Genomic DNA, 22,157 nt, shown 5'->3' with positions numbered 1-22,157 from the left:
ATGACTTTAAGCATTTTTATATTTTATCGAACCAAAAAAATTAACACATAAGTATTATGGTTTTCACATTATTAATCGCGCATCGTGGCGCATGTACATGTACAATTTAATAGGGCTATTCCCTTTATCTCCTATTAAAAGTCTCATCATGTTATTTGGATGTTACATGTTAGATCCTTCATTCCATTTCTAATAGATGAAATTAACATTTCACTCATTCATTTAATTCTCGTTCCAATATAAAATTGTTATAAAAATTAGACTCACATTATACTCGTTTGTTCTACTCAAACATAGTCAAAAAATTCATTAAAACTCATAGTGAAAGAAATTTAATTGGGGGCGTGGTGAGTATGATCTTTGAAATGAAAGTTTGGTGAAGTAGCTGTCAAATTTTGTCTAGGTACGAAAGTCACGTTACCAAAAATGTATAATTGCTCATTCCATTTTCTTCTTCTACTACTTGGTAACTAGTTTGTCTCCACAAATCTTATTTTGGCCTCACAAATCATAACGGTTTTGGGTTTTTCAAATGGCTCTCTGATTAATTCTTAGGGGATAATAAGTTTGCTAATGAATAGCCAACCCAACCTGCAATGGTCATTTTTTGGCTCAATAAAGAGAGCAATTGGATTCTATTCTGAGTAGGAAAAGATGGTCCCATTTTTTGTTGATTTCTTTCTTTATCACCTTGCATTCTGTTTTGCAATCAAATTGTGCACGTGAGATGTTGAGTAGTAGTATAATATCTAGGCTGTAATTTAATGTGAAAAAAATAAAAACAAAACTATTGTGGAAAATTTTCAACAACTCAATAATATTCAAGACCCTATAGAGAATTATAACCGGAATTATCATAGAGGGTTTGGGTCTCATAATTATTTTTTATTACAAAAACGTAAGAGACTTCTAAAATTACAATAAGCAATATGCTTGATAAATAATGGAATATATAAATTATTTCATTTTAACTAATGATTAATCAACTCGACAAAAATAGATACATCATCATCATCATCATCATTATTATTATTTTTATTATTATAAAAATCATTCAGAGTATTTTTTTTTGTTAAAAAAAGGAAAATTGGTCTCTAAAACCATGAACTTTGCTTAAAATTTGGTATTTCCCATGAACTTTGAAATTGGTATATAATATCACGAACTTTGCATTTTGTTTGGTATTTCCCACGGCATGTTTATTGCTATATTTGACTAACTTACGAGGCTTTTTTATCATACTTGACACAATTAAATCAACGTAGTTTTCAACGTGAATTTTTATGGTACATGTTATGAACTTAAAAAGTGGTTTCAAATATTATAAAACATATCAAGGTTGCCTATATTAAATAAGATTTTGATGAAAATATCTTATTTGAGTGAGTTTGGAAAATACCAAACAAAATGCAAAGTTCGTGATATTATATACCAATTTCAAAGTTCATGGGAAATACCAAATTTTAGGCAAAGTTCATGATTTTAGAGACCAATTTCCCTTTTGGTCTCTAAAATAATGAGCAATATGCTTGATAAATAATGGAATATATAAATTATTTCATTTTAACTAATGATTAATCAACTCGACAAAAATAGATACATCATCATCATCATCATCATCATCATCATTATTATTATTATTATTATTATTATTATTATTATTATTATTATTATTATAAAAATCATTCAGAGTATTTTTTTTTTTGTTAAAAAAAATGGTATTGTAGTATATATATATATTGGAAGAGTTTAATTAATGCAACAAAAATGTCGACGCCCTTAATAAAAGCACGTTCCTCTATTACAAATAGTGATCCATCCTCTGATCCTCTATCTATCACGTTTATTCACGTACGTGTTTTTTTTCTAACAAAGTAGCAACTATATTAATTATTGAAGCTAAATAGCATATCATCTTATTTCACAATCGTCATAAATATCAATGTACTTGATCGAATTTAGAGGCACAAATGATCAAATAAAACAGTTAAATAATGTTACTAGAAAAGAAAAAGAGATGCAGACAATTAGACAAAGCCTTGCAAAAGGAGCGAGGCAAGGGAATTTTTTAAAGTAGTGAAAGAGGCGAAAAATGGTCCCCCTATTTCATTAATCACCAACCACCACTTAATATTTTGGATTAAACATTTAATAAGGAAAAAATATACAAGTTTCTTAAACGACAGAAACACCCCTAGCTGCAATATTAACTTGGTAGAGAGTAGACACTAAGGGCGGGTAATTACTAATTGGACGATTCACAAATCATACCATATATAAAATTACATCGAATCTATATTATTTACGTGCGACGAACCTTTTCAAATTTTACTGCAAACATCTACAATCACAAACATCATATCATAATAGTGTGGGTACGAATAGTGACAAATTCAACTCCATAATATGATCAAGCGCTGAAATCGTACAACACAACAAATAAGTTGTATATCTGTTGTGTTTGATTGCAAAGCATGCAATCTTAGTTATGAATCGACATTTGTTTCATGTTCGTAAATTTCGCTGCATAACATTAGATGATGACATGGATTCCTAACAACATACACGCGTACGGCTTGGACCACACTTTCGATCGCGGCTGCGGTCTATGCCACTGTAGCCTATATGAGGCACGCATGGGCGGACACACCTTGTAATAGAGTAGAGATTAAGCCCTTACCCAAATTCTTATTTTAATTATTTTCTACTTCTAAAATTTTTAAAAAAATAGGAAAATCATTATCAAGTCATTATTACTAAAGAACAAATTCCTACCTGCGACTCTTACTATCAATTTTTTCTGCGTCCGCCCCGGGAGGCACGATATGCCCCCCGCAGGCTGCAATACAACCCCTTAATTAGGGATTAGCTAGAGAAGAAAAGTGGATAGGGTTGTAATTTTGGGGAAATGGTAGGTGAGGAGAGGAAACCAAATGTCAGGCATTCAATTGCATGGCACCTAGATGAGGTTGGGTACAGCCTAGGATAAGCAACCCGGACAAAACGGGTTACTACATAAGGTCCAACTGATCTCGACTACACATACTTCTTTTATCCTTTTTTGTATGTGCATTTATTTGTATTTAAATTTATAAATACAAGGCTGTGTTTGAGAAAAAGAAAATAGCAAAAACAATCACATGAAAGCAAAGCACGCTTTAGACTCGCATTATGTTCATCTGAGTCTCAATCACTGCAAACACTGCCGAAAAGCGCTTTTTACTTAGCAATATTAAAGCTTATAGTAATAAATAGTATACAATTTTACTATACCCTTTTCTTTAGTAGTAAGATTTCCTTCAAGTCAGATATCTGTATTTAGTGAACCCAAGGTAAAAAGGGGAGAAAAGAAAGCTGCATCTTCACTAATTATAGTGACAAAATTTAGCATGTTTATATATGCACTGCACCAATACCTAGTAATACTATTTTTTACTCCCTCTGTCCCATTAGAAATGAAACATTGTCCTTTTTGGTTTGTCCCGTTAAAAATGAAACGTTTCTAAAAATGGAAACAATACTCTCTCTATTTTTTCTTCTCTCTTACTTTACTTCTCTCTTTACTAACTCACAAAATAATACTCCCTCCGTCCCCGAATACTTGACACGGTTTGACCCGACACGGGTTTTAAGAAATATAATGGAAAATGTGTTGAAAAAGTTAGTGGGATGTGGGTCCTACTTTTAAAGTTAGTTTTATAATAAATGTGAGTAGGAATGAGTTAGTGGAATATGAGGTCCATTACCAAAAATGGAAAAAGTGAACTGTGTCAAGTATTCGGGGACGAAGGGAGTATATGTTAGTACGTGGTTAATTAACGGAGGAATATTCTTTACTTTCTAAGAGAAAATGACTAATATATTTCTATATATACCCAAGCAACACATTTCCATAAGGGTACATATGTGATTAACAATAAAAAAGTTAATTTTAGTGATTTAAATAAAATTAAAATGTTAACTAGTACTAGTACATGGTAACTTTGTAAAACAATAAAACTAAAATAGAAAAAAAATAAAAATAATGGGGAATAAATGGTGAGAAGGGAAATAGACAAGGATGGATGAGAAATTGGTTTGGCTTTTTAATCTTTTTGCAGAGAGGTCAGAGCCCCTCGACTTTTTCGCCGGCTTTCCCGAAACCCATTTCTGCCACACGCCCACTCTCACTCTCTCCTCCGTTTCCCACGCTCACCAATATTTATATTTCGAATATTTTTGTTAGCTAGGTTTAATATTGAATTATTAATTTGTTTAGATTTCGTAACTAATTGATATTTTCATACTTACTCGACTCGAGGATTTACATATTTGACACAATTAGATGTCAACTAAAACGATTGTTATATTTAGACTGTTATTAATTAAATAATCTCATTTGTTTAATTAGAACTTATACAAAAAAAAAAAACGATGAGATAAAAGGGAAATAGTAGGTAAGTATGAGAGATAATTTTTTCATTTTTAAAAATAAAACATTTTTTTGGACATCTTAAAATGACAAATTGAAATTATTTTTCGTAAACCGAAGGAGTATTTGTTTGTGTAACACCAATTAAGAGTTAATATTGTTAGCTGGCTATTGACCGTATCAGAATTATAAGAAACACCAATGTGTAACCAAAATTATGATGTGATAAACACAATTAAATGTTGTGCAATGTATGGTACTTAGAGTCAAATTTAGGTTTGATGAAAAATATCATATATTTAAATAATGAAATGGGAAATTAATCGGTCAACAGAGGCATTAAAAACAGAGAGTTGGAGCTGGCTATAAATATACACTGCCCGTTGTCTCAATAATCAATCTCTTTTGAAGTGGCTCTTCAAACTATTAATTACTGTTAATTAATTACAAGAAAGTGACACATTGTACTACCATGAGGTCCAGTAGTAGTCATTGTATTCAAGTACATGAGTTTAACAGTATTAAATGAGATGTAAATACCATGACAATCTATTGGGCTCACTATATCGTGGCATTTCAATATTTCTACTTTTATTTTTATTTTTGTAGTACATTTTAATAGTTCCAGGAACTACTTCCTCGATCTTGGAATTATATATTAATTCCTTTTAACAAATGAAAAATATTTAATCTTAAAATTGGCAAGCAGGACATAGTAGATGTTTCCACATATAGTAGAAAACTACTCCATTACAGTAACAGCTAAATGTTCAACAAAAACAAGCAACAATTACAACAATTTCACACAACTACATCAGACACGTTGAAATATTAATCTTACAACATACAACAAGTTTTAACATTGCCCATGTAGCAAATTAAACAAACTCCTCAAACTGAAATCCAGAGAGATCACAAGCAGCAAAATAAAAGAGAATCTAAGAATGAAAAAGAAAACGAAACCTGCAACGACGGACATCCAAAAGTTGTAAAATTAGACATATAACGACAGATGAAGAGAATATAATAGTATATTTCTATTCAAGAAACTATATTTGATAATTAATAAGAATATATAGTATATGAGTATATCCATTTGAAAATCCACAAATTTTCTTTTTTTCTTAAAATAAATAAAAGTTCATAGAGCCTAATTGATGAGCAGCAGAACGAACGTCGAAGATCCATTTAAGAACGTAAGGAAATAAGAAAATTTAAAGTTATAAAATAAGTAGAATTTATGACCATAATGCTGAGTTTCGAGCAACCACCAAAGGACAATTTAAATACTAGTACTACAATACTGCGAAATTTACATCAAATTTATCAGAACTCTGTACAAAAGGCTTTTGCCTGTTGATATATTAATAAACAATTATAGAGAAGAAAAAGAAACTGAGAAATGCAAACGGCTTTTGCCTGTTGAAAAGTTGATATATTAATGTGGTGTCGCTAAAATAGGACCTAACTTTCAATGAACTTATTCAGAATATTAATTATAATTGTCCCCTCTATATCGATTGCAATTAGGTTGGAGGTTTGGTAGAAGTAACGAAGTTTATGTTCACATAAATTTAGAGTTTAATTCCAGTCTTAACATATCCAAAAACTCTTAGCACGAACAAAAAAAATCGATACGAAACAAAACACGGTCAAGCCATAGTAGTTGGCGAGCCAAGAATGCAACAGATAAGAGCAACGAAATAACCAAATTGACTAAAACAAGAAGAAACACATAAAAAAATGTGTACACTCCAATCCATGAGCCCACTACAATCTCACAGCACAGCCAACGTCCCAACGGCTAGAACCTTTCCACATTGCAAGATTAACCCTCTTCAAAGATTTCGTGATTATGTTTAGCTATTTAATTTAACTTTTTACCCTTTTAGTTTAGTAAACAATAGTTAAAATATCTTGTAATCAAGCCGATTAGATTATAATCTCATTTACGACTTCCCTTTGTCAGTTCTTTTTCAATTCGCATAAGAGAGTCGAATCACATATGGGATGTTAGAAACATATAGACATATGTTGTCTCTCTCTTTTTTTGACTAGTGTTGAAATAGAATGACAAGAGTCAAATGACTAGTGTCAACATCACAATACGAGCACTCCCAATGCTCTCCCTAAAAACTCCCTTATTTCTTCCTAACTCCTGCCACATCAGCACCAAAATTTATCCCCAATTTTTAGCCAACTTTTAGCCAACTGCTCAAATGGTTTCTCCCTTATTTTTCCCTAACTCAAAAAAAAAAAAAACCGAAAAATCACCGAATCGCGCCTACAGTGGGCGCCGATGATTCGGCGATAAATCGGCGATGAATCGGGACCGAATTAACGCCGAATTATCGCCGAAACACACCCAACGGCCGGCGATAACTCGGCGATTATCGCCGGACCATTGGGAGTGCTCTACAATGAAACATACACATTGCATATATACCAGCAACCAGAAGAGAGATCCATCCCTTCGAGGACATTTTAATAAATTGGAACGAAACAGAGACAATTAACATGATCCCTGCACAATGATAACACACATAAGTCAAGTGGAAGAGAGAATTGAGTAAAGGCCTCCTGAGACTATAACTCATCCAAGTATTATGCAAAATACATCTCCAATCTCCATAGTTATACAATTTCGAAAATGAAAATACATATGGACATAATAGTAAATACTGCATTTATAGGTATAGACCTAAGACTTTCCAAAGTGATAAAAGCACGACAACCTCAACCTTACCAAAGGGCAATTTTGATTATAGCGCAGACTCTTATGTTGAATTTTCCCCCAAATAATAATGTAAATAGTGAAACTGTCGGACTTATGCAATTACCCAACAGAAAATTCACCTCATTCTTTTTTTTTTCCTGATTTTTTTTTAAAAGGAAATGAGATTATATGTGTGATGTCAGATTTGACACGAAAAATGAAAACCTGGTTTAAAACACAGGAGCATTGACCATATTGGCTACAACTATAGTGTAGCTGGTGCTATTTTGTACACTTTTAGATTGGCCCCATTTAGTGATCTAATTAATCATTTTTTTTCGTACATGGCTATATTTGTCACTTCTTTAGGGTGTCCGGCGGCGTCCCTCCCACTCGCCCTTCCCATGCTACGTCAGGACTAGCCCTTTCCATTCCACTGCCACATCACTAGCCTTTCCCACTGTACTAGCCCTTCCCACTAGGACTTCCCGCAATAAAATTAATAAATTCACAATTAAAATTAAAATTTACGGAATTAAAATTTCGACACGAGCCGTATTTATAGAGTTTTTTTTTTTTTTTAAAAAAATCGATGGGACGTCCGAGTGGGACGTCCTACCCACGCCACAGTGGCGCCCGTCAGGTAGGACGTCCACGGGAGGAGCGAGGCCATCGCAGGGGCACACGGGACGGGCGTGGGCGCCCTTCCCGCCCACTATGGCGCCCATCAGGTCGCCCATCCCCGACAGGCGAGTGGGAGGGGCACCGTTGGAGACACCCTTAGTCCTTTTGTCTAATGATTAATGACATATATTTTGTTTTAGTAATGATATTTTGGAGAGTTTTAAGTGGCGCAAAATGTTATGAATATGCATACTTATATCATTTTAATTTTAAACGTTTGATTTTGTTCTCAGTGAGTACATGGTAAAAAATTTGGTCTTGTATTATGAAGTGTAGACATGTAATTGGATATTTTCTTTACACTAAATTTAAAGGTTGATTTTTTTACAGTTCGCCGCCGAGATGGAAAGTTCTAAATTTACCGAGTTAGTTAAGAATTAAGATCCTGATGTTGTAAATTGTACAACCTGTAGTATTTATTATAAGTAGTACTTTTCCAGTACTGATATTATTACGACATGACAACTTCACTACTAGTCAACTCAAGAAACAAAATCACAACTATTTTTAGGTAGCTATTTTGACTCTCTTAGTTATATGGAGTTATTTAGATTACTACTAGGTTCTTAAGTAAAAAAAGTACTCCTAGTACTACAGAAATGAAATTGTTACTACAAATAATAAATTTACTGACTAGTTATTTTATTTTGAAAATTGTTTGTGAATAATTGAAGTGTTTATAGGCCAGAAGAGAAAATTGAAAAGGATAAAAATAAAGTTTAAAAATAGAAAATCATTGTTAAAGGACGTTGATATTTTTATACTACTTCACTTGTTTGGGCCAAGTTTGATGATAATGGGCCTTTGTACAAAGCATCCCAATTAATAGTGAAATTTGGAATTGATAAGGTCATTCTATAAGTAGAATCCATTGTTCTTCGCTATTAAAGCGCTCTATTTAAAATAAATACTAAGAAAAACTATAATTTTAACCATATATACTCTAATTCCAATCTTGTAGGCTTATAGCTTCAGGGATCTGTTGCTTGTATCATCATAATCCAAAATCAAAATAAAATCTCCACTCTTAGATTTTAAAATGAATGGATGAGATTAAATCTTACAAATCTCAATAAATAGTAGACAAAATAAAAACAAAAGGGTAAGATCGTCATTTTGTTATCGTATCATAATTTTCGTGTTTTTTATATATTAACATAATGTATTACGAATATCAACACAATGACAGAAGTATTTCAACACAAGTACATGAAAATATCAACCCAGTTTTATTGAGATTCTACATGCATTATATTGAGATTTCATATGCATTATATTGAGATTTCGTCAAATCATCAACATATATTAAAACTGAAATAAAAATCATCAAATTTCATCATCCTATCATAATTTTCTTGTTTTTTTATATTAACATAATATATTACAAATATCAACAAAATGACATGAGTATTTCAACACAAGTACACGCAAATATCAACCCAATTTTATTGAGATTTCACATGCATTATATTGAGATTTTACATTCATTACATTGAGAGTTTATATGCATTATATTGAGATTTCGTCAAATCACCAACATATACGAAAACTAAAATTAAAATCATCAAATTTCATCATCCGAACATCGTCAGAACATATGCAACTGAAATCTCGTTAGAATCCTTATAAAATTACCTTTAATTTGATATATTTTTTGCGAAAGAGAGTTAGGTAAATATAGAGTTTTGGATAATTTTAATAAGAGGGGATTGACATTATTACACTTTAATTTTATTTAATAATTATTTAAATTTAAAATATAATACACTTGGCATTATATCAACCACTAGATCTCCTAATCTAATGGTTGAAAATTAGCCTTAGTTTTAGATTGCTAATTAGTTAGCAATTGATCACCTCCCTATAGCTTCAATTCTAATTTTCCTTAAATAACGTCCACTTATTTTTTCCTCACATTTCCTATCACACACGAGTAAACCTATAAAAACATTTAGGGATATTGTCGTATAATATTACTGAACTTTTCAATTTTTCTGAACTTTTCAATTTTTTTTTTACTAACTTTGAACCTAGCGTATAATATAACGAACTTAAAATAGTTGATTTTTTTTCTATGGGCAATAAAATTCAACTATGTTACAGATGGATAACCTTATATGGCTTAAGTAATGTAATAATAAATGAAATGTAGCTGAATTTTGTCACCAGTGGAAAAAAAAACTAACTATTTAAGTTCGTAATATTATATGTCAAGTTTAAAATTTGTGGGAAGAAACAACTTTTAAATTTTTTTATGATTTTAGGCGCCAATATCCCTAACATTTATACTATGTTATGTCAATAATTACTTTATGATTAACAATCTACAAAACAAATTGAATAATCAATAGTATATGATTGATATAAACGTATACAAAATGAATATACACGTTACAAAACTCTGTCTTAGCAAGACACATTAGCAAGACACACTAATCTGTCTTCTCACAAAAGAAAAGAAAAGGATAAAGCATGCACCAATATACTCTACCCTAATTTAAATGCTAATGCAGTAATCACTCAACTGCCCACCTATTACATCTTAAACCTTACATTGCACCCTTTCGAGTTCGCCCTTTTCAGTTTCTGACTCAGCGGCGACGGCGCTGGCGCTGGCGACGGCGACAACGGTGTTAACGCCCCGGGCGACCTACACGACCCGCTCCGATTCAACGTCGTCGACGGACACTTCAGGATCCCCTTGATCGGCCTCTTCGTCCCGCCCGATCCCAACGACGACGATGACTCATCGTCGTCGCCAGAGTTCACGCTTTTCTCGTTGTCTCCTGCCGACGAATACCTCGGGGAGTCTCCGTCGAACTTGAATATCGGCGAATCGTCCCCGCTCGTGTCGTTGACCTCCCCGAGGTAGTCGGGGAACGGATCCTCCCGGCGCTTGCTGCCGAGGAGATCCTCCATGCGGGCCCGGATTTTAATGTCGTCGTCGTCCTCCTCGTCTCCGGTTTGGCGGTTTTTTCTCCCGGGGAGCTTTAACCATCCCTCGGCGAGGAGTTGTAGAGAACTGAGATTTCTTAGGAAAGAGGAAGTGGTTTTCTTCTCTTTGTTGATGATTCGCTTTTTGTCGAACATCCGCGTGGCGATGAGGCTGGTGACGAACAGCTGGCAGATGACGCGCTTGATCTGCGCGTGGCGGTCGAAGGAGGCGGAGTCCGTGAGCCCGGTCATTGTCTTGATCCCGACGACCTTGCGGGCGAGGTCGCCGAGGTCGTACCGCTTGTATTTCGGGTCCTTGTAAACCCTAGCCGCGATGTGCCCGATGTCGATTTTTGCCCTTCTGAGACCTAATTTGCTGAAGGGGAGGAGCTCGGTTTTCTCGGTGATGCCGAAGCCGACGAAGCGGATCCGTTTGTCGGCGAGGAACCTGGTCCAATCATTCAATTTTTCAGTCAAATATTATATAACAGAGTGAATTGCTTTAATCAAATTTTGGTCGGTCTCACAACTTTTAAAATCACCCAGAAAAACATAAAGTTTGGATCTCTTTGCAATTATCACACATGTAATTTTTAGATAAAATTGAATCTAATATAACACCCGTAAAATTATATGTTAATGTGATGATCAGCTAAACAATGTTGTTTAGTCATGAAGAAAACAACTTGGTTTGGTAGAAACAATATCAACAACATATTGCAAGTAGGTGACCAATTTTCACCCGTAAAATTATATGTTGATGTCATGATGAGCTAAACGTTGTTGTTTAGTCATGCAGAAAATAATATGGTCTGGTTGAAACAATATCAACAACATATCGCAAGTAGGTGACCAATTTTTTTACTATGTTATGATTGAGAAAAAAAATCAAATGGCATGTTTCGGCCAGTTGATTTTTTAAAGTTACGAGATAAACTAGAATTTAACAAAATTTAATAACTTTTCGAACCTGTGGATGGGGGCGGGGAGTGATTCCCCGGCGGAGAAGCGGAGGATGACGCAACCGACGCCGAAGTTGAGGAAGAGAAGGATGATGGAGGGGTCGCGGGGGTGGGGCATGACATCGAGGCCGACGACCGGGGGCTGATCCCACGTCTTTCCCTCGGGGAAAAGGAAGTCGATTTCACACAAAGATTCAAAAACCTTCTTCTTGAAGGTGATGCCTTCAAGCTTCACCTCGAAACGGTTGGTGCGGAGGTATACATCCCCAGCCGCCATGGACGGAGAACACACGAGCAAATGTGGACAAGAAATCTCAATCGCACAGTCTTTGGATGTTTTAGCAATCGGCCAAAGACTAGTAGATGAGCCAGCCTAACATGGTGGTGGCCATCTGTGTGCGGTTGATCAAAACAAAACTTGAAACTCAAGGATTCGGAGGGAAAATATAGACAAGAATAGGATCTAGATTCGGTTGGGAAATGATGGTAAATCCTTATTGAGGAACTACCACCATTGATTTTTTTACTTCTATTTTTAAGGGATGAGCTTCTTCTACCTATTATTTTGTTGATGATTCTCCACGAATATAGTGTTTTTTTTCTACTTAATTTAAGAAAATTGCAAACTCGACCTTATACGATGTGTGTTAGTTGAAATTCACTAACAATAAGTAGCTTGGTTGAATTTTATAAATAAGAATAAACAAATTTGAATATGTATATGTCTCTATGCGAATAATCGTCGTATAACAAATAACGATTTATAACAGTAGTAGAAAAGTAAAACGCGTTTTGAGAGCATCGCCATCTTTGCCATTGCTCTGCAATCTTCGTCACTCTAGCTTGAATTTCTCTTTATTGCCTTGCTTTTCAAGAAACTCTGAACCAGTCAACCATTTCCCCTCCGTTAATTTATCTAGAAGATTTAGATTCTATTATGTTGTCATAAACTCAAAAGGCTGGAGTTCCGTTTTGGTGAAGAATAGCGATCAGTAGTAGTAATGCTCCCTCTATTGAAGCTCGGGACGCTTGCCCTAAAAACTCTGAGCAAACCCATTGCCGCTAGACTCAAGAAGCAGGCTGGGATTCACCCCAAATTCAGAAATATGATAGTTAGCGTAGCTCAGGTATTCTACATTCTTCCTTCTGGGATTTCTGATTTTGTTCAAATGGATCCTTCTTTACTTATACGTCGATTGAAATCGAGGGTGAAATCGTTTGTCTAATTTTGAGGATTTGTTTCTCTATCGATTAAGACTTCTGCCTTGATTCGATTTTTTGACCTCTAAACCCCATGATTTAGCAATTTTTAGGTCATTTCTGGGAGCCTTTACATTTATGCTGCATATTTAATACCTCTATGAAAGTGAAAAGGAGTGGAATGTGATTGTAATGAGGGGATTGATTTGGTGCAATCTGAGGAATGTGTTATGAATACTTTATTGAGCCCTCATTTTATGGTTTAGCTCTTCTTTTTTTATTAAGATGTGGAATTATATGAAATTGATATGATGATATCTAGTTATCAGTTTCTGCATTGAGCAATTTATTCCAGCTATATTGTTTGGCTTTATTGGTGCATTGATCACTGAGGATTGAATGAGGCAGAGCTTTGTCTCTTTGATGTTCATATTCCTATTGTCATGTAGTTTTCGTTTAGCTCTAGGAATCTGTAAAATTTTCTTTAACAGACGTCACTTGGCTCATCAGTGGTATTCTTATGCTGGATACCTTAGTTGTTGCATCAGATTGGTGTCGGTTTTTAATTCCTTAACTTTATGTATTTTCTCAGTGATATTATGGGATGTGTAATCTTGTGACTTGTTTCGCTCATATCATCTTCTCTTTTGGTTTTGCCTTCTTTCCAAATTTCCTTCTTTGTGTTCTTGATAGGGACCTAATATTCTATTTTATTCCGGAAGGGAGCTGATATTTTCTCCGTGGTGTGGAGTCTTTTATTATTATTAAGCAGAGTGAAGAATTAAATTATTAATCTCGTTCTCTCCCTCGGTTCTCCCTCGGTTCTCCCTCTTGGAGAAACCGCCAATCTCTCTATAATTCTCTCAAAGTCACGGTTGTTCATATAATTTCTCCAGATAGGAATTAATCTCATATTAATTCCTATCAAATTGGTGCTTTCATTAGGTTCTCATCCTCCTATTGATGGATACTACCATGTCCGTCTTGTTGTCAAACTCTCCTCCTCGGTTTTCTGGTGTTAACCCCGTGAGATGGAAGATTATTTTTCTGACTTCCACCTTGGCAAGGTGGTTTTCAACGGTGAGAGAGTTGATAGGGACCTAATATTCTATTTTATTCCGGAAGGGAGCTGATATTCTCTCCGTATATGTATTTAGTTTATTTATGTTTTAGTATTATTTAGTTATTATGATTTTATTTACTTTCCATAGTGGTTAGGATTGATTTGCTTTTGATTTGTTTTCCTAGTTTATAGAGATCTTTTTGTACCACACATATTATAAATATGTGTGGAGTCTTTTATTATTATTAAGCAGAATGAAGAATTAAATTATTAATCTCGTTCTCTCCATCGTTCTCCCTCTTGGAGAAACCGCCAATCTCTCTATAATTCTCTCAAAGTCACGGTTGTTCATATAATTTCTCCAGATAGGAATTAATCTCATATTAATTCCTATCAGTTCTCTTGTATCTGTTGAATTATATAGTCTTGAAGCTCTCTTGTAGTTGACCTATTTTAGCAAGCTAGCACTGATTGGTTCGGCTGTCGCCCAAGATGTGTTTGACCATCAACCATTTTCAACTGGTTTATTCCATTTCTTGCTTGAACCAGGCTAATCACAGGATCACAACAACCATGCAAAGGCGCATATATGGTCATGCAACAGACGTGGAAATCCGACCTCTGAATGAAGAAAAGGCTGTTCAAGCTGCAGTTGATCTCATGGGGGAACTTTTTGTCTTCTCGGTATTTTTCTTCCAGTTTCCTGCAGCTACTTATTTGTGTTGAATTTTCTTGAACTATTGCACTTCTTTGTTATGTTGGGACATGAACATTTGGTAATTCAACTGTAACATTTCCCGACCATGCAAGAACATTTGCTAATTCAACTGTAACAGACTTGTTCGTGAAAAATATAAAAAGAACACAAATTTGGCACTGATATTGTGCCTGTAACATTTTGGTTTCCAGCCTGTATTTACTGGGCCAAGTCGTGAAATTCTTGGTTTCCACGGAAAACCACCAAATCCCTTTAGCATGAAGCACCCTTTGTCATTATATTTGGAGCTGTATCCTTTTTAACAGTGTACAGCTCCCTTTAGCTCTTTATATTTGATATTCTATCAAATAAGTAAAGTCATGCTCTAGAAACTTTTAGTTCTGTTACTGCATTCAAAGGAGTTACCAGTTGAACTTCTTCTATGAAATCAGTGCTGGTGGCCTTATTTGAGTGGATTTATAGTACCTCAAAAAATCTCCAAAGATTGGTAAATTGCAAAATTGTTCGTAGTTTAAGTGATTTATGCAGGCAAGAAGCCATTTACTACAAATGACTCTTCTCTACTTTCCCTTACTGTAGTTTCAGAGTACTAGTTTCATTATTTTGATAACTCTGGAATTTAAAAACATTTTCAGTTTCTGCCTCATGACTAGCTTTGTACCCATCTTTAAAAAACAATAATCCATACTACATGACTCATTCTTGTTTCTCATGATGTTCCGAATTACGTGATCAGGTGGCAGTGGCTGCTTTGTTTTTCGAGGTACAGAGAAGTGCTCGATCAGAAGCAAAAAAGGAGGAAATTCGCAGGCAGGAAATGGAGGTAAATTACTTCAACTTTGAGCTTCTCTTTTCCCTAGCTGAGTTTGCATCCATTATATGTTCATGAGTTTCTGTTAATTGGACTAAACCCGGAGTTGCTGCCGACACATAATTCAAAACTGAACGGTCTCCAGGGAATGAGACAACGGGATGAAGAGTTAGCTCAGGAGGTAGAGCTTCTGAAGCAAAAGCTAGCAGAGATCGAGAAAATGGCCAACGCACGAGGCCTTGCCGGAGTGTTTAACTTCAGGCAGGCTCAAGCTGAAGAAGCCAGGCCAATACCTGCAGCTTGACCCTGATTCACCTCATCCTATTCTTTTACCCATTTTTTAAAAGAAAGCTGTAAAAAAATAAGACAAATCAATTTCTTGTCATATTCTTGGTGAGTTTTTGGCATGGGTTTTTAGTTGATGGAATCTTGAAAAATATATGAAGAATTGATCTTGTTTAGTGATGATGATGGAATGTGATTCCATTCATTTGCTTAGTGATATTTGATGTCAAAAACAGGATAAAAAGCCTTTTGAAGGTGCATTGTTGTTTGAAAGATCATATGGTGCATTGAACCATATGATTGAAAAAACATCTATCCCATGAAATTCTCTTGTATCTCACTTAGTTTATAAACCTTTGTCATATTCTGATTTTGCATTTACGCTTTATATTGATCACAATCGCATAGTTTGTGAATTCTGAGTTTTTTGTGACTTTGAAATCTGTTTGTAAATTAAGTACTATCAAATTACTGATTTATTTTTGGTTTTGCAATTAGTCAAGAGTATGGTGCTAATATACTTTTACAACTTATTTACGTGATATTCACTATGAAATACTCCTATCAACCAAAAGTCCAAAACTATGTCATATACTCCACTAAATTATTTATAGTACTACACCAAATTAAATACTTTCATTTGTTATATTCTTTCTATATTGTTTCCTCTTTTCCATCTCATTCATTTTTAATATAAAACACTAATTTAACAAATAAAATTATTTATTCAGTATGTATCACAATGTCGATTTACTGTATAATATATCATTTTTATTGGCGTTAGATAGATCTATATAAAAAAAAGTTATGAAGCTATATTATTATCAAAATTTAGAATAACTGCAAAATCAGAATACATCAATAATTTAGTAAGGTACTCCGTATTTTATTAATTGCAATATCAGATTTAATCAATGAGTAATTTAATATTAATTGAGAGATTTTAAAATGACGAAAGTTTAGGAATTTATAATAATGGTAAATAATATAAAGAGACAAATATGCAGTGAATGAATTCTTTAACAAAAAATTCCATAAAATAAAAAATCAAAGGTATAAAAGAGGAAAATAAAAACATTACTCTGAATTTCACCATCTTCGACTCAGTCAAGGAGCCCACTCTTCTCTCTCTCCACTTCCAACCGGTAAATTCGACCCCTCTCTTCTCTCTTTCTCTCTATCTATCCGACACACACGCACATAGGCAGGTTTACATTATGGTGCTTCACAAGGGATGCCCTTTTAGCTGTATGCCATTTTTTGCTTTACTTTTGTGCATAACATTTTCCAAGATCCAAGTCTTGCCTTTTGTGTCTCTCAATTTCGCTAGTTTTCTTGGTACCATTGCGTGATTGGCGTCCAATTTAGGGTTTGTGGCTTCGATTTTTGTTCATTGCTTGCTGCCCTTTTTAATCTAAATTGGATACCCCTGAACATTACCGCCCTAATTTTTGTGATCTGATTTGCAATTTGATTATGCTATATCGTTTAGGTAGGGGAATTTTGTGGTTTTCTTGTTGAAATTGTTCGTTGTTAGAATTGAAAGGTACATAATCTTGATTTGCTGAGATGGGGTTGGGGATTTTGCCTTCACTTTTACTAGTTTATCTGGATGGCTCTTTATACTTGTTCTGATCCGTTAATGACGTCTTCAGACTGCTGCTGAAATTTTCTGGTAGTATTACTTGGATGGGGAAGGGTTCCAAGAGCGAGCTCTTCAAGGACAAGGCAAAGAATCGGGTGGACGATCTGCAGGGGGTGTTTAGCGATCTCCAATCAGCTAGGAAGGAGAGCCGTTCGGTTGATGTGGCCATGCTTGAAGAGCAAGTTAACCAGATGCTTCGTGAGTGGAAATCCGAGCTTGAGTCATCCCCAGCTTCTTCTCTCCAGCAGGTATTCCTTAACAAGCCGGCCTAGATTTATCATTTATGGTTATACATGCGTCGACATTTTGTGAAATCATTTCCTCTTGAGTTCTGCGATGTATATATCCTGGATTTCGACAGCTGAGTTCGAATAATGCCACCTTGAGGATAGTACTTGGGATGGCATATGACCATCCATACCTGTCCCTTGGTTGATTCTTTCAGTTTTCTGCTTTAATGTGCATTTGGTTATCATGTATATTATCACATGAACTTTGGCCTGCTGATTAGCATACCATGGTTTGTGTTGGTAAGTATTAAGAAGGTTCTTTCTTCTGCTTTTCATCTTCCAAATATGGTGTATATGCAGAACTATTTTAATTGTGGTCTTGGTTGTTTATCATGCAAATGATTAAATACATGCATCCATCACCCCTACAATAATTGAGAACTTTGAGTTTGAACTGATGGACGATTATTGTACAGGGGGGAAGCCTGGGTATTTCAACGGATATTTACCGGCTGCTGCAGCTTTGTGAGGAGGAAGATGATGCTACCAGTGTGTTAGCTGCACCGAAACCGGATCCTGATGCACAGAAGGCTGTGGATCAATATACTTCTCAAGAGGTTAGCAAATAACTACTCCCTCCGTCCCCCATAATTTGTCACCATTTGACCCGACACGGATTTTAAGAAATGTAATAGAAAGTGAGTTGAAAAAGTTAGTGGTATGTGGGTCATACTTTTTTATATTAGTTTTATAATGAAATGTGAGTGAGAATGAGTTAGTGGAATATGGGGGTCCATTACTAAAAATGGTAAAAGTGAAAGGTGACAAATTTTTAGGGACGGACGAAAAAGGAAATAGGTGACAAATTTTCATGGACGGAGGGAGTATTATATTTTTGGTGTTAGATGTTTGGTTCTGATGCCTTTGTAATAGGAGTAATATTTAGTCTCGAATATTTTTTTTTTGTAATTTGGAGTAAAATACACCTGAGATGCCACCTGTGCCCTGAGTTGCTGTAATTTTTCTTCAACTTTCCCTTATGGTGAACTGGCTGTCCTTCTTATCCCAACTTGTTCGTTTCTTTCTTGCAGAATTTTGATGTCCCCAATGGCCCTGAAGAACAAGGCTTCCAGTTGGAGGAGCAATGCAAAAATACTGCCGTGGGAGTTAACATGGAAATGAATAATATGAATGTTCCTTCACAGCTAGAATATCATTCATTTGATTTTCACCAGGATTTCGAACAACAGTATATAATAGGCTTTGATGGCACCGGGTTCACCGGGGAGGGTGTTATGCCTCAGATTCCTGGGTATCAGCCAAATATCAGCCCCCCACCTTCTGCTTTCTTAGGGCCAAAGTGTGCCCTTTGGGATTGTACCAGACCAGCATTGGGGTTAGAATGGTGTCATCAGTCTGATGACTATTGCAGTATCTACCATGCTGGGCTTGCACCTAGTGAAGGCTATCCTGGTAGTCCTCCTGTTGTACGACCGAGAGGCATTGGCTTAAAGGACAATCTACTTTTTGCTGCTCTTGGTTCAAAGGCACAAGGAAAAGAGGTAGGTATTCCTGAATGTGAGGGTGCTGCTACAGCAAAATCACCTTGGAATGCACCTGGTAAGTGGGTTGTTTTGATCGTGTACCCTCTTTGTGTTTATGTTTATTATATATATGAATGTTTTACTCGTACTGTTGTGCAGAGCTCTTTGATCTCACTGTCCTGGATGGCGAAACAATCAGGGAGTGGCTGTTTTTTGATAAGCCACGCAGAGCCTTTGAGAGTGGTAACAGGAAGCAACGGTCACTTCCAGATTACAATGGGAGGGGTTGGCATGAGTCCCGGAAACAAGTGATCAATGAATTTGGAGGGTTGAAGAGATCGTACTACATGGATCCTCAGCCGATGGAGAATTTTGAGTGGCACCTTTATGAATATGAGATCAACAAGTATAACGCGTTTGCGTTATACAGACTGGAAGTCAAGCGTGCTGATGCCAAGAAGAGTCCGAAAGGGAAGGTGGGCAATGATTCTCTTGCTGATCTGCAAAAGCAGATGGGCAGGCTGAGTGCTGAGGTCCCAAATGAGAAGCAACGTGTTGTCAAAGGAAGGGGGAAGGGCACTGCAAAGGAGGGAAGTGGAAGAATTCACTCTGGTTCGAACTCGTTGGCGGCTACACCAGGTGTAGGGATTGATTATCTTGTGGAAGATATCAATGGGTACTACATACATGATGATGGTTCTGGGAAAAAAGAATAGGCTTTATATCCAAAGTATATATAATTGCCCTTTGATTTCACTCTGGCCTCCACTCTCCAGGCAAAGTGGTGAAGTTGTTTTCACCTTTTTTCCTTTTCTTTTTTTCCTGAATGGTCAAGTTATGTTGATAGGGATTACTGATGACACATACAAATGAGTTGGTTCATTTTGTCTTTGTTATGGTGAATACTAATTGCACTTCTTGTGCAACTTTGTAGGGAGAATTTGTTCAAGCCTGACAAGTGACAACCTGTAACTACCCAACCTCTTTACACCTTTCCAATGCATTTTCTTCAATATATGTTCACATGGTTTAAAAGATATTGTGGATTCACAGTTCTTGTTCCAACATTTGCCCTTTTTGGGTCAGACAAGCAGACTCTTTCGTAAAAACTAATGAAACTAACTAATTTCTGTTACTATGAATTCTGTTACTATGTTGTCATGCATGTCTACCAATTCAAATTTATATAGTGGTTTCAAACTATTTCCATGATACAAAGAAATGGATAGCTTGAAAATCATCATGTATCCATGGCTGGCAATGGGGCATCTCACCTCATTCCTTCACATCTCCAACAAACTAGCAGAAAGAGGCCACAAAATCTTCTTCCTCCTCCCTCCCAAAACCCAACCAAAATTACAACAATTCAATCTCCACCCTCATCTCATAACCTTCCTCCCTCTCACCATCCCCCATCTCCAAGGCCTGCCTCACGGCGCCCAGACCACCGCCGACGTCCCATTCCATCTCCACAGCCTCCTGAGGCGCGCCATGGACCTCACGCAGCCGGCCATCGAGCAGCTGCTCAACGAACTCAAACCCGAGTTCATCTTCTTCGACTTCACCCCGTGGCTCCCTGCCTTGGCACGGCGCTACAAGGTGAAGTCTGTTCATTACTGCACCATCAGCCCGGCTGCGGTGGCATACATGATCCGCGACGAGCCCTCGGCCGAGGCCTTCTTGGAGCCCCCGGCCGGGTTCCCACCCTCGGCGATCAAGCTCTATGCGCACGAGGCGCGTGCCCTTCTTCAAGTGAACAACAGCAGGCATGGGCGAATTATGAGCAAATAGACACTAACATCACCAACTTAAGACACTTTTCGGTTTTTTCCATAAACTTTAATATTGGTTGAGCCTCTATCAACATTCTTTTCTGGTGGCGGACGCAGGGAATACGACGGCGCCACCACGTTCGTGCAGAGGATGCTGACGTGTTTCGAAGAATGTGACGGATTAGGATTTCGATCTTGTCGGGAGATCGAGGGGCCGTACTGCGATTTTCTTGAGATGAGATTCAAGAAACCAGTTATGCTTGCCGGTTTCGTCGCGCCGAAGGCTGCAGAACCTTGGGCACGACTAGACCATAAATGGAGGGAATGGTTGGATCAGTTTGAAACCAAAAGCGTTGTGTACTGTGCATTCGGCAGCGAAGCTAGATTAACAAAGGATCAGTTTCAAGAAGTGGTCCTTGGGCTGGAGCTGACGGGGCTCCCTTTTCTGGCGGCGCTGAAGCCGCCGCTGGGGGAGGAAGCTCTGCCGGTAAGGGTGAGAGAGAGTAAAGGTGTGGTGGTGGATGATTGGGTGCAGCAGCAGCTGATCTTGAAGCATCCCTCGGTGGGGTGCTTCGTGACGCACTGCGGGTCGGGGTCGTTGTCGGAGGCGATGGTGAGTGAGTGTGTGATGGCGGCGGCGCCGCATGCGGGGGATCAGGTGATCAATGCGAGAGTGGCGGCGGGGGAGCTGAGGGCGGCGGTGGAGGTTGAGAGAGATGGGGATGGATTGTTGACCAAGGAAGGGGTGGCGGAGGCGGTGAGGATGGTGATGGGAGATGGGAGGGAAGTGAGGGAGAATCATGCCAAGTTGAGGGAGTTGTTGTTGGGACCAGGGTTTGAGGACTCTTACATGGATGGTTTTGTTAGGAATCTGTTTCTTCTTCTGCACTAATTGCTTACCGGTGATGTTCGGTTTGATGGATTAAATAAATACGTGAGTCTTATGAATGTTGGTTCCGCCTTACTTCTTAATCTTAGAATAATGTCTTTTGGTTTATGAGCTGAGGCTAATTTCTTGAGCAATTATGGAACAAGCTTATAGGCTAATCTCGAGTAATCGAATACATCTTTACGACTTTATGTATTAATAATGTGTCATTGATTCAATATTGTTACTTATAAATAGAAAGGGTCTTATCACTAACATTATTGTCGAATTCTGTAATATTTCACCAATTGAAA

General features: G+C 36.7%; 4 protein-coding genes and 1 non-coding gene across 10 annotated transcripts; 4 read left to right on the top strand and 1 right to left on the bottom strand.

Moving 5' to 3' along the window:
- The first annotated feature begins 6,878 nt into the window (after positions 1-6,878).
- LOC125202939 (U6 spliceosomal RNA) lies at positions 6,879-6,981 on the top strand. The gene has a single exon (XR_007173268.1). It is a non-coding gene; the product is annotated as a U6 spliceosomal RNA (small nuclear RNA).
- Positions 6,982-10,147: 3,166 nt separating this feature from the next.
- On the bottom strand, positions 10,148-12,173 carry LOC125202828 (uncharacterized). The gene is made up of 2 exons (XM_048101302.2): positions 11,716-12,173; positions 10,148-11,193 (listed from the first exon to the last, which is right to left on the bottom strand). The coding sequence occupies exons 1-2, from the start codon at positions 11,982-11,984 to the stop codon at positions 10,347-10,349; spliced, it is 1,116 nt and encodes a 371-aa protein (XP_047957259.1). The 5' UTR covers positions 11,985-12,173; the 3' UTR covers positions 10,148-10,346.
- Positions 12,174-12,496: 323 nt separating this feature from the next.
- On the top strand, positions 12,497-16,124 carry LOC125215919 (uncharacterized). Of its 2 annotated transcripts, none has more exons than XM_089064033.1 (4): positions 12,497-12,834; positions 14,520-14,654; positions 15,425-15,511; positions 15,606-16,124. In XM_089064033.1, the coding sequence occupies exons 1-4, from the start codon at positions 12,709-12,711 to the stop codon at positions 15,801-15,803; spliced, it is 546 nt and encodes a 181-aa protein (XP_088920159.1). In that variant the 5' UTR covers positions 12,497-12,708; the 3' UTR covers positions 15,804-16,124. The 2 variants fall into 2 exon arrangements, with proteins under 2 accessions (XP_088920159.1, XP_047973459.1); XM_048117502.2 differs by having other exon boundaries at positions 12,500-12,834; positions 15,645-16,124.
- A 676-nt stretch (positions 16,125-16,800) lies between these two features.
- Positions 16,801-20,240, top strand: LOC125200885 (transcription factor VOZ1-like). Of its 5 annotated transcripts, XR_007172800.2 has the most exons (6): positions 16,801-16,929; positions 17,440-17,677; positions 18,136-18,276; positions 18,751-19,279; positions 19,363-19,987; positions 20,138-20,240. XR_007172800.2 is itself a non-coding variant. In XM_048098703.2 (5 exons), the coding sequence occupies exons 2-5, from the start codon at positions 17,474-17,476 to the stop codon at positions 19,917-19,919; spliced, it is 1,431 nt and encodes a 476-aa protein (XP_047954660.1). In that variant the 5' UTR covers positions 16,801-16,929; positions 17,440-17,473; the 3' UTR covers positions 19,920-20,240. The 5 variants fall into 5 exon arrangements, 4 of the variants coding, with proteins under 4 accessions (XP_047954660.1, XP_088921631.1, XP_047954661.1 ...); XM_048098703.2 differs by having other exon boundaries at positions 19,363-20,240; XM_089065505.1 differs by having other exon boundaries at positions 16,885-16,929; positions 17,464-17,677; positions 19,363-20,240.
- Positions 20,241-20,373: 133 nt separating this feature from the next.
- On the top strand, positions 20,374-21,923 carry LOC125200887 (cyanidin 3-O-galactoside 2''-O-xylosyltransferase FGGT1-like). Its single transcript, XM_048098706.2, has 2 exons — positions 20,374-20,969; positions 21,093-21,923. The coding sequence occupies exons 1-2, from the start codon at positions 20,425-20,427 to the stop codon at positions 21,865-21,867; spliced, it is 1,320 nt and encodes a 439-aa protein (XP_047954663.1). The 5' UTR covers positions 20,374-20,424; the 3' UTR covers positions 21,868-21,923.
- Positions 21,924-22,157: the final 234 nt, after the last annotated feature.

The sequence above is a fragment of the Salvia hispanica genome, chromosome 2 (genome assembly GCF_029641045.1).
Source record: "Salvia hispanica isolate PSC_SH4W2 chromosome 2, Shi_PSC_v1, whole genome shotgun sequence".
Taxonomy (NCBI): domain Eukaryota; kingdom Viridiplantae; phylum Streptophyta; class Magnoliopsida; order Lamiales; family Lamiaceae; genus Salvia; species Salvia hispanica.
The sequence above is the reverse complement of the archived record's forward strand: the minus strand, read 5'-3'. Positions and strand labels throughout refer to the sequence as shown.